The sequence below is a fragment of the Mercurialis annua genome, linkage group LG2 (genome assembly GCF_937616625.2).
Source record: "Mercurialis annua linkage group LG2, ddMerAnnu1.2, whole genome shotgun sequence".
NCBI classification, from domain to species: Eukaryota; Viridiplantae; Streptophyta; class Magnoliopsida; order Malpighiales; family Euphorbiaceae; genus Mercurialis; species Mercurialis annua.
This window is the reverse complement of record NC_065571.1, coordinates 43,271,746-43,289,255: the sequence shown is the minus strand read 5'-3', so window position 1 is coordinate 43,289,255 and position 17,510 is coordinate 43,271,746. Positions and strand designations below refer to the sequence as shown.

Sequence of the window (17,510 nt, the reverse complement as noted above, 5' to 3'; positions counted from 1 at the left end):
TCCTCTGCCGAACATCGACCAACTGGTAGATGCAACGTGTGGTTTCGCAGTCTACGCATTCTTAGATGCTTCTCAGGGATACCACCAAATCCCGATGAACAAGGATGATGAGGAAAAGACAGCATTCACCACAGATCTAGGGACATATTGCTACAAGAAGATGCCTTTTGGTTTGAAAAATTCCGGGGCAACCTATCAAAGACTCATGAATCACGTTTTCAAAGATCAACTGGGCAAGAATGTCGAGGTTTATGTAGATGACATAGTCGTGAAATCCAGAGGGATCGAGGATCACGCAGGGGACCTGGCAGAAACTTTTGAAAAGCTGAAGAAGTTCAACCTTAAGCTGAACCCGGAGAAGTGTGTTTTCGCAGTATGGTCTGGGAAGTTTTTCGGGCACCTCATCTCAGAGAAAGGTATCGACGCAAACCCGGAGAAAATCGAGGCAGTAATGAACATGAAAGCCCCTAACTCGGTAAAAGAAGTACAAAAGTTGAATGGAAGAGTCACGGCGTTGGGAAGGTTCATGAGTTGTTCGGCCAAGCGATGTTTGCCATTTTTCAAAATCCTGAAAAATACAAAGAATTTCAAGTGGACGGAGGAGTGCAACGCAGCTTTTGAAGAGCTGAAGGTTTACCTCAGCACACCCCCGGTGCTAGGTAGACCCGAGCCAGGAGAAATCTTGTACTTATATCTCTCGGTGAATGATGAGACAGCAGCGGCAGTTCTAGTCAAGGAAGATAAAGGTCTGCAAACCCCAGTTTACTATCTCAGTAGAGTCCTGAAAGGCCCGGAGGTCAGATATCCAAAGATCGAAAAATTTGCTTTGGCACTGAAAGTGGCGGCAGAAAGCTAAGGAGGTATTTTGAAGCTCACATCATAGTAGTACGGACAAACCAACCTCCGAGGAAAGCTTTGCAAAGACCGGAAATGTTGGGTCGACTAGTTAGTTGGTCGGTTCAGCTGCGCGGATATGACATCCGGTACGAACCGAGACCTGCTCTAAAGGCGCAAGTATTGGCTGATTTTATAGCCGAGACCACAGCCAGTGACCAACCTGAGGTAGCAGACGAGCAACTTTTAAAATGGGTCCTGGAAGTCGACCGGGCATCGAACCAGGAAGGATCCGGAGCAGGCGTGGTCTTGAAAGGGCCTCAAGGAGTTACACTCCGAAGCTCGGTAAAATTTGATTTCCCGGCATCCAACAACGCCGCGGAATATGAGGCTCTGCTGATCGGACTAAGGATGGTAAACGTGGTGAAAGCAGAGCACGTAAAGATAAGGAGCGACTCCCAGTTGGTCGTTTGTCAAATTTTGGGTACTTTTGAAGCTCGGGATCCAGAGATGCGAAGATATGTTGACAAAGTCAAGTTTTTTCTAGACAAGATCGAGGAGCTGGGAGGAAAGTACGATTTAGAGAAAGTTCCCCGTTTGGAAAATCAAGAGGCTGATTTATTGGCCAAAGCGGCAACGATGAACGAGAAGATGCCAGGGGTCCATTTCTCGGTTCAAAAGCATTCCAGCATTGACAACCACGAAACCATCTTTCTGACCCAGCCGTTGGAGAATTGGATGCAAGGCATAACCCAGTACTTAATGGACGGAACCCCGCCTGAGGATAGAGACAAGGCATACAAAATCCTGCGACAAGCTCCTTACTATGCTTTTCTCGACGGAGTCTTGTACAGAAAGTCATTCGCCCACCCCTGGTCGAGATGCCTGACAGCATAGGAGGGTGAGTACGTGCTAAGAGAGATACATGAGGGCATCTGCGGAGCACACATAGCTCCTCGCATGTTGGCAAAGAAAGCTGTCCTGCAGGGATATTACTGGCCTCTGATGGTCAGGCAAGCTGAAGAGATCGTAAAAAAGTGCGAGAACTGCCAAAGGCACTAGAATATCCGACATGCTCCAACTACAGAGCAGTGTCCTATCACAAGTCCTTGGCCTTTTGCAACATGGGGGATCGACATCCTGGGGCCGTTCACGGCGACCACGGGGCAGAAAAAGTTATTGACAATGACAGTAGATCACTTTACGAAGTGGATCGAGGTAGAGGCTGTAAGCACTATCACTGAAGCTCGGATTCAGGATTTCTTCTGGAGGCAAATTGTATGTCGGTTCGGGATACCCAGGGCGCTGATAACCGACAACGGGAAGTAGTTCAATTGCCGAGCCTTTAAAGATTTTTGCAGCGATTTGCACATCGACTTGCGCTTCACTTCAGTAGTTCATCCGCAGAGTAATGGGATGACCAAGGTGACCAACCGGACAATCCTGAAAGGGCTTAAGGCCAGGCCGGGGCAGTATGACAAACAATGGCTTGAAGAGCTGCCTTAGGTTATCTGGGCTTACCGAACCACTCCGAGTGCAGGGACAGGAGACACCCCGTTTTCTCTGACATACGGGTGTGAGGCAATAATATCGTTGGAAATTGGGATGCCGACCTTGAGAGCCCAGTTTTTTGATGAAGCCAAAAATGAAGAGGAGCAGAAGTTATGCTTAGACCTGTTAGAAGAACGAAGAGAACAGGCAGCGCTGAGAATCGAAGCATACAAGCAAAGAATGGCTAAGTACCATAACAAGAGAGTTAAACCTCTGAGTTTCCAGGTCGGGGATCTGGTTCTAAGACGGGCAGACATTGCAAGGGGAAATGCCGGGGTGGGAAAGCTCGAACCCAACTGGGAAGGCCCGTACCGAGTCACTGAGGTCGGAAGAGCTGGAGCATACAAGATAACACACATGTCGGGAAGAGTGCTCCCGAGAACTTGGAACTCCCAGGTTCTTCGGAAATACTATCAGTAATTTACTTGTTTTACTTCGAGGTGCCTAGGGGTTTTTTCACTTATGTTTGGGTTAGGCTTTTGTAAAACTCAAACATAAGTTTTTCCCCTCAATGAATAAAAAAGATTAAAAAGAATTCATGCCTTTCTTTCAAAACCCGAGCAATCTACTCGGTAAAAACAACTACGGGTTATTTGCCATCTACGGGCTATGTGCCACCAGCGGGCTATGTGCCATCTACGGGCTATGTGCCACCATCGGGCTATGTGCCATCTACGGGCTATGTGCCACCAGCGGGCTATGTGCCATCTACGGGTTATGTGCCACCAGCGGGCTGTGTGCCATCCACGGGCTGTGTGCCACCAGCGGGCTATGTGCCATCCACGGGCTGTGTGCCATCCAACGGGCTATGTGCCACCAGCGAGCTATGAGCCACCATCGGGCTATATACAAACCCCGAGAGATGATCATCCCGAACTATAAGAAACATGGGGCTAGAAACATTATACCACATGTTTCCAATCCAAAACTAAGTCAAAAAGACCCATGATAAACCTAGAAAAATCACACTAACAAGACCAGTCCGGAAGCTAAATCAAGTTATCTATAAAAACAAGCTATCACACTTAGCCAAAGTCTTCGAGGCAAAAAAGATAGGCAAAACAAAGAAGCAATATGAAACAATTCAAGTTTTAAACTAAGTCAAAGATATCCACAGTTATCACACTTAGTCGAAATATTCAACAAGAAAACACAAACGCGGCAAAAAACATTCACAAATAACAAAGTTCAACAAAAAGGAATTTATAAAAAGACCGGAGCTCGAAATTCAAATGTTACAAGAATAGCACTAAAATTGTTCCAAATTTACAAGGCAAGGGAGTAACTATCTAATTCGGGTTAGAGCTTGGATCTTGGCCATCGGCAAGGTAGTCTTCGATGTCAGCAGGAACATCGTAGTCCTCGGGAAGCGCTTTGGCCCGCCGACCCAACTCTTCGACGTCCAACACAAAGTCGGACACGTCCAAGCCGGCTCCAAAACGCCCTCGGACATATTCCCCAGTCTGGACCTCGGCAACGTACAAAATCCGGCGGAAGTCCTCATAGATAGCCTCCTCGCGACCCGTGACCTCCTTGACCTTTGCCTCGACCTCCTCTGCTCGTTTCGTGAGCTCGGCCAGCTTTGCCTTCTGGTCAGAAACGGTATCCCGGAGACCCTTGGCGACCAACTCGTTCCGAGAAGTCAAATCAGCCAGCTGCTTGGTGAAGTCCTCCTTGGCCAGAGATTTCTTGGTCTCCAACCGGCTGACATCTGCCCGTAGTGACTCCATCATACTAAGGTCCTCGGCTCGGCGGTCCTCAGAGTTCTTCAGCTGGTTCTCCACAGTAGCCACCACGGCCGCCCCCTCAGAGGCTTTTTTTCTCAGCTTCCACAGCTCGTTTCTCAGCCTCCCGAGCTTTCTTTTTCTCGGTCAGAAGGAGTTCCTTTGCCAGGGTAAGGTCGATCTGGGTCCTGCTATGGTGCTGGTCGGCCATATAAGACATCTGTGAGGCCTAAGAAAAAAGGAAATACACCAAGTTAAAACACCATCTACACACAATACATTCGAAATACAAGTATATAAAGAGTCATGAAATTACCTGGAGGCAGAAAGACGAAACAACAGCCCATAGATTCTCGGGTTTGAACGTCTTGTAATGCTCCCGGTCAGCATGCATTGTCGTTACCCGGGCAACATCCCCGGAAATGGCCAGCTCGTTCAAGGTTGCAGGCAAACCGCCGTTGTGCCTGCTAACCCACTCGGCGAAGCTCGCGCGAGTAATCGTCTGGGGACCAAGAGCAGTAGTGCTCGAACCCAAAGAGATCTCGGGAAGGTCTGACACCTGAGTCCGAGGAGCTCGGGAACTCTGACCAGCAACCTCGGGAGTTGCTCCCTGGGGACCAGCCGTCCTCCGAACATGGCCATCCACCGTCTCGGTGGAGTCTATGTTGATGAACGGTATGTTCCCAACCGGCTCAGCGCCTGGAGGAACTTCGATCCCCTCTGGTAAACGAACCCGCAAGGGAACCGCGTCCAATCCCTGCAGGGGAGTTTCGAGAGCCACGTTCTCGGCAGTCGGCGACTTGGCAGCAGGTGACTTGGGCACGTTGGCAGCCTTGAGAGGAGGAGGAGGTGCAGGCGTGACATTCCGACTTACTGGCCTCTTACGCTTTTTCTCGGCAAGTTTCCCCAAGTCAATATTATCCACTGCAAAGTTAGAAACTCAAAATTAAAAGCACAGACAACAATGATAACAAGCCGAGATGAACAAAACAACAACGCTAACAGGTCAATATATATATATATATATATATATATATATATATATATATATATATATATATATATATATATATATAACAAACCAGCTCCAGAAGGCACCGCGCCCTTCCAGTAGTCAAAGTTGAACTTCTTATACAAGTCATCAGCTTGGGCTTTCTCACCCAAAGGAGCATCATCCCGAAGAATCAGGATGTCCTTAAGTTCTAAGGGACCCGGGATATGAAACCATTTCTCTGGCTTATAGCACTTCGCCACCCACGAGGTGACACTCCCGTCAAATTCAGAAGGGTGAGAAATCTGGAAGTAATCTTCCTTGAAATCCCGGAGAGAGTCAATCACCCCGGAAATCAATCCTCCCGGAATATATTTCCTTTCACCTCGGAACCGCATGTATACGAACTGACTCTGATCTTTCAGCGACATCAGGTACAAACAACAGAACAACCTCATGGTGGGCACCACCCCGGTCTTCTCGCAGAGCTTCAAGAAACAGGAGTAATGGCGTACTCCGTTAGGAAAGAGGGACCTCGAAGTATCTACTCAGCTGCTTGTAATCCTCGCTGAGGGGAAATCGAATCCCATATTGAAGATGCTCCAAAGTGAGCATTATAGTGTTCGCCGGCGGGATATCGTTCAACTTCTTCCCTTTAGGCACCAAGGAGAGCTCGAACTCAACGGGGATATCAAAAGCCTTCTGTGCAGCTTCCAGGAAGCCCACAGTACACCGTGAGGTCTTGATATCGCGGTCTTCATTTTTATCGCTGGCGTCAGGGGCGGTCTTCTTCCCTTTCCCCTTCTTAGAGGGTTGAAGTCGGGAATTGACCATCTCTTCGGCACATGAGCTACCAACTTGGACGGGACGAACGACACGGAACTCCATAGACGGCTCGTCCGTACCCATGTCATTATCGTCATACCCCCTCCCTTCTTCATGCTCTGAGCTTTCACCCGACATACCTAAGGCAAAGTGAAACAAGCTCGGATGAGACAAGTTTCAAAGGGAAAAACAGTATAAACTTGCAAAAAACCAAAAATATGGATCAAAGAGGGAACTCCTAAAGGGCTGAAACCGTCATAACATGAAGAACATCACAATGGATTCCCAGAAAACTGGAAACTCATTTTCCCAAACGGAAGAACATAATAAACAAAGAAAAAACAATTTCTGGAAATCAATCCTGCAAGAAAATCACAGACACAACACAAAACATAGAACAAGCAATGAACCAATTCTGGAAAATATTCCTCAAAACAAAACATTGAACCAAATCAGAAAAACAGAGAATCTAATGAATACAACACAATCTGGAAACGAAGAACAGAGTATCTAACAAAGCAAAGAAAAATTACACAAACATATGGCGATTTCAGGAGATAAACACGTAGCAAATGAAATTCACATAGCATAAAACTGGAAAAACAAAACGATGAACCAGAACACTTACTTGTACAAAAATGGTGAATCCTGGGAGATAAAGTAGAGAACACCGAAGATTCTTCGACACAGGGAGAAGAAATGGCGATGGAGCATAGGTGTTTCAGTAATCAGAACCAGCAGGTTTCGTCTACGGCGAAGCAATGGGAACAGGAAACTTTTTTGTGAAAATCATAGAGACGAAGCAACTTTGAGAAGATGAAGAATTTAGAGAGAAAGTGAAAAGTTTATAAGTTTTTGAAAAAACAAAATTTATAACTGAAGAAAAGATAGGGAAAATGAAAAGGCACGCCTGCATTTTCTCTCTCTTCCCACTCAAAACGTCTTCTAGAAAAGCGCTCAAGCCATAACTGCAGGACACGTGGACTCAGCGTAAACAACAAGTAACCGCCACCTAGGAAAACGGATACAACAGCTGTCAGACAGGACATCTCGACAGACACGTCTTTTCGTGCACCATATCAGTTCAACAGTCCCTCTGACAAACGACTCGGTGGCAGAGGTAACCCAAAAACAGGACAGTCATACCAACGCCCACGTGATCTAGGACCTCGGAGAACACTACCACCTCGAACATAAATATCCGATAAACTGGGGGGGACTAGTGATAACATAGCACATGTAATAGGGGCGAAGCAACCTCGCCAAGAACAAACATCGCTAAGTCAAGCATTTCACCGACCTGATGACAACTTCCGACCTTCTCCTAAATCACAGATCACGCGACCTGGGGGGGTCACCAGATCGATGAACATTCGAACATCATTCGAGACATTTCTTCTGATAAGGACGGATCAAAGATCCCATCCAAGATCCGAGACGAGAGACATGAAAGCTCGGTACAGTCAACCCGAGCTCCGAGAAACTCTCAAATGTAAGAATTAGAACTATGCGAGTTTGGTCCCAAGCGATCCGAGCTTCAGGCTCTGACCGAGCTCCGAGACTCATCCCATGAGCACATGCACGTGTACCGGATCCTGGGACCACAGAAGATCTTCTGATAGATGCGTGAGGAATGTTCCCTCTGACACACCTAACAACCTGCGCCTCACGTAGGGATATTCCTCCACGTAGGCATAACCTTTTTTGAAGGACCACTCCAAGCACAGCCTGCCAGCAAGGCAAGGTTTGTCCTTAAACCCTAACTATAAATATGGGGTTTAAGGGAAAACCCTAGGTAATTCTCTTTTTTCACTACTTGGAATACTCTTTTCTCTTCTTCTTCTTCCTCTACCTCAAAACCTTACTTGAGCGTCGGAGCGAACGTCCGGTGACCCCCACCGGAGTTCCTTCTGCCCTCTGTCTGCTTGTTGTGTGCAGGTAGATAAAGCTCGGATCTCATTTGGTGATTTATCAATAATGAATATGAATTACACAATATGAAGTTAAAAGAGAGATACATACTTGAACTTCTGCATTGGCAGATTTTCCTCAATAATCACTTGAAAAGGATCTGCAATCCCTTGACTTGTGTAGAAGGGTGAATGCAAATCACAATGACAATTATCTTTGAACACTCCCAACATGTTAAGGAACAATGGAAGAACAAATGCATAGTTATGCGCAATCAGTCTTGCAGACGAGGCACTCAAAACTGACCGTAACGAATTATACATTGTCAACGTCGAAGCTTAAAATTCAACACTAAAAGTACCCAATGATTGTTGGCCTTCACATGAGCAGGAAGAAAAACATACTCACAGTCTTTCCAAGCAGTATTCGCAAGCATGTGGCGACCCTTAATATACTGCGAGATAATATGATCGTTGTAAATCAAATCTGGATCAAAACTCGCTCCTTGAAACAATTCGGCAAAGGACTGAAGGCGTTGATCGAACAAGCTGTCGCTTGAAGTAAACTTCATTGCCACACTGTGATCATATTTTACTTATTTCCTCAAATAGTAAAAAAGGATATCCATATGCTTCAATAACAAAAAAGCAACCAAAATCAGAAAAACATAAAAATATATATCACAAATGTATAAATTATGTATAAATTATGTATAAAGCATTCATCTAATACATAATATATATCTCAATGTACTAAATATTAAAATCTGTATAAACTACGTATAAAATATGCATCATATAACACCATACCTTATTACTTAAGGACGCCCCTCCAAAATCTAGAATGTAAAAAAAGTCGTTCTTGAAGACTTTATCAACTCCAAAATCAAATGGAGGATCAATTGTGTTACCTGGTTCCTTTAAAAATCTGCCACTATACCAAATCAATAAGATTATCAATCGACAAATCAATAAAATTTCAAAAAAGTTAATAAAAAATGCTTCAGATTAAACTTACTCTTTAGGTCCCAAAACTTTCAGTTTTTCAGAACTAATCCATTGTTGATATTTCAAAATTTCTGGACACATCAGAATCTCACCAACTGCATTGTCTAATGGACACAGCCTGCTCACAACATAACTGCCTCGAATTTCACTAACATCGGCATTCCCACAGCTAAATTCAGCTAATAGAGGAGACAGATGTATATCGCTAGCCTTAACCAAGCTATTTGAAGCAGACGGGGTAGCATCCTACAGAAAATATATACAGTTATGATACATAGCAAATACATATCTGTTATTTTAAAAAATAGACAAATAAAAACTATAAACAAAATACCTGAGCTTTATCCGCACCTACATCACCATCATGTTTATCGCCAGCCTCCTCATTCCCACCATTCGCACCGCTTTTTTTTTCAATAACCTGCCCCTCCCCGCCATTATCGTCATCCTCATCCTCATCATTAGATTCTTTAGCATCTCCCATATCACCATCCTCATCCTCTGATTTTTCAGCATCTTCATCATCCGATTCTTCACTATTCTTCTTCTCGCAATCCTTATTTTCTACACCACTCTTCTCATCAAAAAATTCTTTAAAATCTTCTTGCTGCACCACATCCTTATCCAAAACTACAGTATCCACATCAACATCATCCGCATCAACCGCATCATCCACTTTTTTCTTACCATCCTTCAAATTAACAATGTACTAACATATCAGTAGTAGATACATAAATGATACAATTCAATGATAAAGGACACAGTACTTACAGCTTTATTATTCTCATCATTATTCAAATGATCAGCCTCATTGACATCATCAGAGCATGTAAACTACATAATGAAAAAACATAATCAATTGTGAGAAAAATGCTGTAAATAAAACAAAAACAACTAACATAAACTAATAAAACACATACCTTAAATTGTTTTTCAACTCCTAAATGTTTCCCGATAACATAAAGAGCATGAAAAAGTGACCCCAGCTCTTTTTTCGTATTATCCTCGAGAACATCTATACGATTCTTCAACAGAGAAATGTTCTTACGATACCTAGATGATTCCCCTCTTCTAAGTTTCACATAACCACCTAAAATCTGATCTTCATCACTGGAATCTTCAATATCCTCAATGATCTTCTTCTTACTAGTTTGGAAAAATCCACCAATATTCAGATTGGACTTTTCTTCAGCAGATGGAATCAAATTCTTCAGCTTCAACTGAAAAAAAAAGCATAGCAGATACATTAAATATACATATAAAACTGAATAATAAATACAATGTCAAATGACAAAAAACACATAACAGATACATTGAATATACATTAAAGATTAATAGAAAATATAAACAAGAATTAAAATACGCACCTGGTCACGCGTAAGATGATAGAATGACTCATTCAAAAACTTGATAGTAATTTTCATCTTGTCATTACTCCACTTTAACATCCTAGGTACTGAAGGAGCAGTTTCATCAATCAAACAAATTTTGTGTGTCGCAGCGGGACACACTTCATAGAACCAAAGTTGAAGCGCAAGAGGAAAACCATTAAGTCGATAAAACTGCAAGGGCTTTTTTGACGCAAATCTATTCTTCATATCAGCAATCGTGTGGCGATACAACAGCGTACCCCAAGGGAACGAATTATAATCCCCGCTATCAACCATATCTAGCAAAAACTTACTCACATTCTGATACTTGCTCTCATTCGAACACAAAAAACACTCGTACATGTAGATAACTGCCAATTTTACTGCATCCTCATCAGACTTAAAGGCCTTATTCAAAAAAATAAGTCCCAAACCATCTCGCGTCACGGGGCAGTTAGCAAAATACCTTGCGACCAACGTATTTTGAGGTGTAGTATACAAAGTGTTGCAATCGCCATGGCAGTTCAGCCCCGTAATTATAGCAAACTCTTCTATGCTAAACCTCAACCTATAACCAGAAATCTTAAACCATAATTCACTGCCATTCGAATGCTTAAACTCACGCAATAATAGCGAATGTAATAACTGCGGCTGGTTACATAGAGGCTTCAAATTCAAAAACTGACCAAGAAATGTCTCACCAAAAAGCTTCAACTGTGTATCAGACAATGTATTCTTAATATTGTCAATAATTTGTGAGTCAAATAAACAGCGACTCTGCAACTATAGTGATCCTCATCAGGTAACAAATAGTCCCAGTTCTACAAATATAAAAAAAAAACAAAAATGTCAATAAAGACAGACACAAACACATGATATATACATAACATAGAAAAATCAACACAACACATACATTTATGATATTAAAAACAAAAATAGATACATCATATAGACATAACATAGAAAAATCAAACAAGTGATACATTTATAATATTTAAAAACAAAATCACATACATCATATATACATAACCTTAAAATCTAAATACATATTCATAAACCCTAAAACATAAAACTGATAACATAAACATTAATGAAAACTCAAAATACATCATATAGACATAACATAGAAAAATCAAACAAGTGATACATTTATAATATTTAAAAAACAGAATCACATACATCATATATATATAACCTTAAAACCTAAAATCAAAATACATATTCATAAACCCTAAACCCTAAAACTGATAACATAAACATTAATGAAAACTCAGAAAATGATACATGAAAAGAACACAATAATTAACATCATAGAAGGTAAAAAAAACCTATAACCCTAAAAAACAGAGAAAAAAATCAAAATAAACAGAAATTACCTTAACAACCACAACAGGATCTCTAATAATAACATTTTTTTGTTCCTCCAAATCAACGCGCCTTTTCTTAGAAACAACACCATCAGCAACCTTACTTTTCAATTTAACATCAACAGCAACACCATCGCTAGCCTGAGCTTCAACTTTCTTAGCCTTCTTCACTATTTTCCTCTTCATTGGAGTTTTTTTTTACAGGAACTTGATTAATATTGACAGGACTAGACCGAGTGACAGCCATTGTCAGCTATTTATAGAACAAAATGTACAATTTTCAGATAGCAAAGATAACGTCTAGATTTGAGGAAACTGGAAATAACTGATCAGTCATGGAAGAATAGGGCTTAAAAAACGGAGAAGATAAGTAGTGGGGAATGGACATTAACGTTTAACATGCAATATTGGAGCTGCACAAAATAAACCCAGCTGTACACGTGTACGGTAATAAACATTGGTTAGAAAAAGTAATAAATACATAAACTGAGTCAGCGAGAGTAATGAAAATTTGGTTAGCAAATGTAAGGGTTAATTTCTAAAAAAATCACGAACTTTACACGAAGTTTCATTTTAATCATGAACTTTAAAAGTTGTCATTTAAAGGCACGAACGTTCATTTTGTTTCAAACCTGTCGCCAAAGTAAAATCCTATGTATTTTATCGAACCAAAAATTCCTAATCCTATATACTCTAACTAAAAGATAATAAGATTTAATGTCGATTTATAATTTGGGTCTTTCATTAATGGTTTATTGAAGAATTTAGTCAACAAAAATACACTGAAATGATAGATTTGAAACAAAATGAAAGTTCGTGCCTTTAAATGACAACTTTTAAAGGTCATGATTAAAATGAAACTTCGTGTAAAGTTCGTGATTTTTTAGGAATTAACCCCAAATGTAATAAGAAGTGGCTAATTGAGTAAAATAACAGCGTGAAGTTAATATAATTTTTATTTTCTCTGATATGGCATGTAAAAAAAAATACTGTCAACATTATCTGCCACATCAGCACCCTAAAATATTAAATGCCCAAAATATTCTCAAATCCAAAAAAAAAACAAAAAACGCTAAAGAAAAAAGAAAAAATAATATAACTGCCGCTTTCCCCAGCCACGTCCGCTTCCTCATTACCGGCTACGGTGTCCTTAGACGAACCGATCTAGGTTTGTCCAAGGACAGATCTGGTAGTCCTAAGGACGAGCAGATCGCTCGTCTCTCCTCTGAAAAAACAAGCCCAACAGGGAGTGGGTGGCCGGTATTGGAGAGGGCAGCGGCTAGAAAGATGTTTTTTAAAAATTAGTTTTTGGGGTTTTTTCTTTTATATTAAGGTATTTCGGGTATTTTAAATTTTTAGGGTGTTTTATTGACGTGTCAGATGATGTATAGTGTATTTAATTATTAGTTTTACTTTTTTACATGCTACATCTACTAATGTTGGCGGCGTTAAGCAAAAATTTAAGATTGGGAGTTGTAGTTTTAAAATCGAAGTTTAGTGGGTATCTGAATTGAAATTGATTTTTAAGGATGATGGTGATAAAAGGTTCCAAATTCAAGGACCGTGTGAATTTAAACTTATTTTGGATTGTAAATAATTTTTGTCACATTTTAAATGAATGATTTATAATTAGACAATATATTTTTATATTTATACTTTTGATCATTTTATAAAATATATGCATAACATCTAATTTGAAATATTATGGTCTGTTAGTTTTATAAATTTAAACAAATATATCAAATCTTTAATTTAAACCTAATTTCGGTCACATAATTCACATTCTAAACCGAATAATCCATGTGATGTTAATAAATTATCCCTATCATTAAACCCTCGAACAGCCTTTAGTGGCAGAATAACGCCACGCTGGCTATCAAATGGCAGCAAACATCATGTTATTTGTGGACAATAGAAATAAATGATTGTTTGTGGATAATATCCCAGAAAAATGCACAAAATAGGAATTACCCAACTTTGTGACACAAATACAGAATTATTTTCCCTATTTGCAATTTTTGGAAAATTTCCTATTCATTTGGCTAGCGGTTCCTTTTGCAGAACTTCGGAGAGCCAGATCACGTTCCTTTACATTGTTCATTTTTCCCTCGTTTATTTTTTAACGATAAAATCATTGCGAATTTAAAAATAGAGAAATGAAGTAAACAATATTTAAAAAAAAAAGATTAAGTAAAAAAATAAAAATTACAAGGACCTAAAAATGAATTTATGTCTTTTTTACGTGATCACTTTATTTCAAAAATTTGGAAGAGTCATAACAGCTGAATTTTTTAAGGAGAAAGAACCTAATATGTAGGATTTGGTGTTCATAAACATTGTTAGAGTGGTTTTAAATTAAATTGTTTTTATTTTTTATTTTGTTATTTAGGCACCGATGTTTATAAAAAAGGCAAAAGGTCTAAAAAAAACCCCAAAACTTATCGATAATGAATTTTTATGTCCCAAAACCTTGACTCGGTTTAACTCAGCCACAATACTTTTTAAATTGGATTAATTAAACCCTTATTTACTGAGTCCGTCTGTTTTTGACTCCGCGCCGTTTGTCTACCGTTTCCTCCGTTTTAATGAGCGCGAAATAAACCGCCTAATATTAAAATCCCCAATTTAATAAGGTAGGTAGAAAATTAAAACCCTAATTTATGAACCCTTCTCTGTCTGAAAAAGGAAAGTGAAAATCAAGAGTCATTAACTCTCTGAACCGTACGAATTCGCTCTGCAACAACCTAATTGAAGAAGACACACCTAAACTGAAGAAAGGGACATGAATCATTAAGGCAAAGGTAAGTTTTTTTCCTTTCATGCATTTAAAGCTTTTGCCCTAAACTGATTTTACATTTTTTGAATTTCAATTGCGTTTTCACATTTGCCCTAAAAATGCACTGATCTTAGGGTATTTTATGGGTTTTAATTGGGTTTTCGCACTTGCCCTAAAAAATGTTAAGGTTTTTCTGGTTTTCTATGGGGTTTTCAATTCTGAATGGTTGCTTATGGTGTTTAATTTTTTTGTTCTCGTCAATGGCAGAATGCTTGTGGATATTAATTTTCATTATGGGGGCACTTGGGTATCTAATCCAGACTTACAGTATGTTGATGGGTTTGTGGAAAAAAGGAACACTTTGATTCTGATTACATGTCTATTGATGGTATTAGGGCAAAATATAGAGATGATTTAGGATTCCCATATATTAGAAGGATATTTATGTGTAAACCAAGGAAACCACTAGGTCAGGGTCTGTTTTTGGTAGCAACTGACAATGATATTAAAAAGGCTTTGAAGTATGTAGTATATGCATTTGAGTTGGACATTTATGCTGATCATGAGGTTGATGAACCTGTGTTTGCACATACTCGTGGGACATTGCCATGGCATGGTGGCAATCCTAATTACCCTGACCGTGATGAAGTGGATCTTACTGATGTGCCAGTAGTAGATTTGACAGATTGAATGGATGAGGTAGAGGTGCTTGATCAGGAAGCAAGTGGTGAGGTTGAGGTAGGTAACAAGGAAACAAGTGGTGAGGATGAGAAGGTAGTTGATCAGTTAGAAAGTGGTGAGGGTGAGGAGGTAGCTGCTCAGTCAAAAGATGGTGAAGGTGAGGAGGGATGTGACTCAGAAAGTGGTGAAGGTGAGGAGGAAGCCTACTCGGAAAGTGGTGAGGGTGAGGAGTCAGTTGACTCAGAAAGGGAAAAAATGATTTACCTAATAATGTTGAGGGTTGTGAGGACTCGAATGACAGTGAGTATGTACCTGAGAATGCAGAAGGCTGTGAGGACTCTGCTTCCAATGACAGTGTGTATTTCTCATCAAGTGATATGGGATCTTATGAGGAGGGTGACTCTAGTGATTCTGAGAGAGAAGATGCAGTTAGGAGGAAAAGCAGTCACTCCAAGTACAAGGAAAAAGGTGGTTGTCCAGAATTGAAGCTAGGATTAACATTTTCAAATGCTAAGGAGTGTAGGATGGCTATTTTCAAGTATGCAATTTTTCATGGAAAACGAGTGACATTTAAATAGAATGAGCCTAATAGGTTGAGGGCAGTATGTGAAGCTAATTGCCCTTTTCTTGTATATGCTTATAGAAATAAGCCTGAAGAGAAGTTAGTGATCAGAACTTTCAGAGATGGGCATGAATGTGGTAGGGTTTATGAGAATCCAAGATGCAGTTCTCGTTTTTTAGCTCAGTATTTTAAGGAAAGGTTGAGGAATGATCCATCTTGTAAGGTTAAAGCTATGAAGAAGTTAGTTAGACAAGAACTAAAGCTGAATGTGTCAGAGTCATTATGCAAACAAGCTAAGAGGTTAGTGAAGAAGGAGCTGTCTACTAATTACTTGACTGAGTATGCAAGGCTAGAAGCATATGCATCAGAGATAAGGAGTAATCCTGGGAGTGCCTGTGATGTGCAATTAATGCCACAATACCTTAGAGATGGAAGGAGAGTGTTTTGGAGGATGTTTGTTTGCTTTGATGCTTGTAGAAGAGGGTGGATAAATGGATGCGGGCCCATAATAGGAATGGATGGTTGTTTCCTAAAGGGACCATGTAAGGGTCAACTACTAGTGGCAGTTGGGAAAGATGGAAACAACCATATGTTTCCAGTAGCATGGGCCATAGTTGATGTGGAGGACAAACCAAATTGGAGGTGGTTTTTGGACAGACTGTCTCAAATGTTGGACTTGAAGGGTGGCATTGGGCTGACTATCATATCTGATATGCAAAAGGTTAGTAACTTAACTTCACATTTCAAATGTTTAATAATGTTTCATTAATATTGCATTAATTTTATGTTTCATTCTTGTAGGGCTTGATTCCTGCTATTGAAGAGGCACTCCCTCAAGCAGAGCATAGATGGTGTGCTAGGCACATCTATGCTAATTGGAGCAAGGATTTCAGAGGGGGAGAACTTAAGCAAAAATTCTGGAAATTGTGCTTGGAGTACATATGAAGATGAGTTCAAGGAAAATTTGAAGATTATGGCCGATGAACATGGAGAAACTACTCCTGAGGAGTTGATTACAAGATATGAACCAACAAAATGGTGCAGAGCCTATTGTAGTTCAAAATGCAAGAGTGACATGATAGATAACAATGTGTCAGAGACTTTTAATTCATGGATATTAGAATGCAGAGAAAATTCAATTATATCAATGTTAGAAGCAATCAGAAGGAAGGTTATGGAGAGGATTGCCAAGTACAGAGGCTTTGAGAACAAATGGAAGGATGAATTTTCACCTGCAGCAATGGAGATATATAGGATAAATTTCTTGCTTAGTAATGACTGTGAGGTTCTCTACAATGGTGATACAGGTTATGAGGTTAGTCATGGAGAAGACCAGCATACCATATTAATGGATAGGAGGTCTTGCACTTGCAGGCCATGAGATATCACTGGAATTCCATGCCCTCATGCTATATGTGCAATTGGTCATGCTAAGGGAAAGCCTTTGGAATACATGTGCAACTGTTACAACAACATCATGTTTTCCAGGACCTATGAAAACTCAATGCAGCCTGTTAGGGGATTTAAGTTTTGGAGATGTGATGAGTATGCCCTAATAGAACCACCACCATTTAAGAGACAGCCGGGAAGACCTAAGATTAAAAGAATTAAGCCATCACATGAGTCAAAGAAGAGGTCTAATACTGGAAAAATGTCTAGAAAGGGGGGCCATATGACTTGTAGTAAGTGTGGTGGGGTTGGTCATAACAAGAAAACTTGTAAGGGGATTGTTGGAGCTGCAAGGGATATGAGCAATGAAGGTGTTGGGGCTGCTATGGATGCAGGTCATAACAACAATGTTGGGGCTGCAAGGTTTCCAGTAGCAAGTATGGCATCTACTCAGTTGAATGACAATAAAGTGAATCCAGAGCAAACAATTCACAGGCAGCAAACAACAACTGATAATATTTT

The 17,510-nt window shown here is 40.4% G+C and overlaps 1 protein-coding gene across 1 annotated transcript; it reads left to right on the top strand.

The window, feature by feature from the left end:
- Positions 1–14,104: 14,104 nt before the first annotated feature.
- LOC126668921 (uncharacterized) lies at positions 14,105–16,548 on the top strand. The gene is made up of 3 exons (XM_050362153.1): positions 14,105–14,381; positions 14,624–16,320; positions 16,401–16,548. The coding sequence occupies exons 2-3, from the start codon at positions 15,832–15,834 to the stop codon at positions 16,542–16,544; spliced, it is 633 nt and encodes a 210-aa protein (XP_050218110.1). The 5' UTR covers positions 14,105–14,381; positions 14,624–15,831; the 3' UTR covers positions 16,545–16,548.
- The last annotated feature ends 962 nt before the right edge of the window (positions 16,549–17,510 follow it).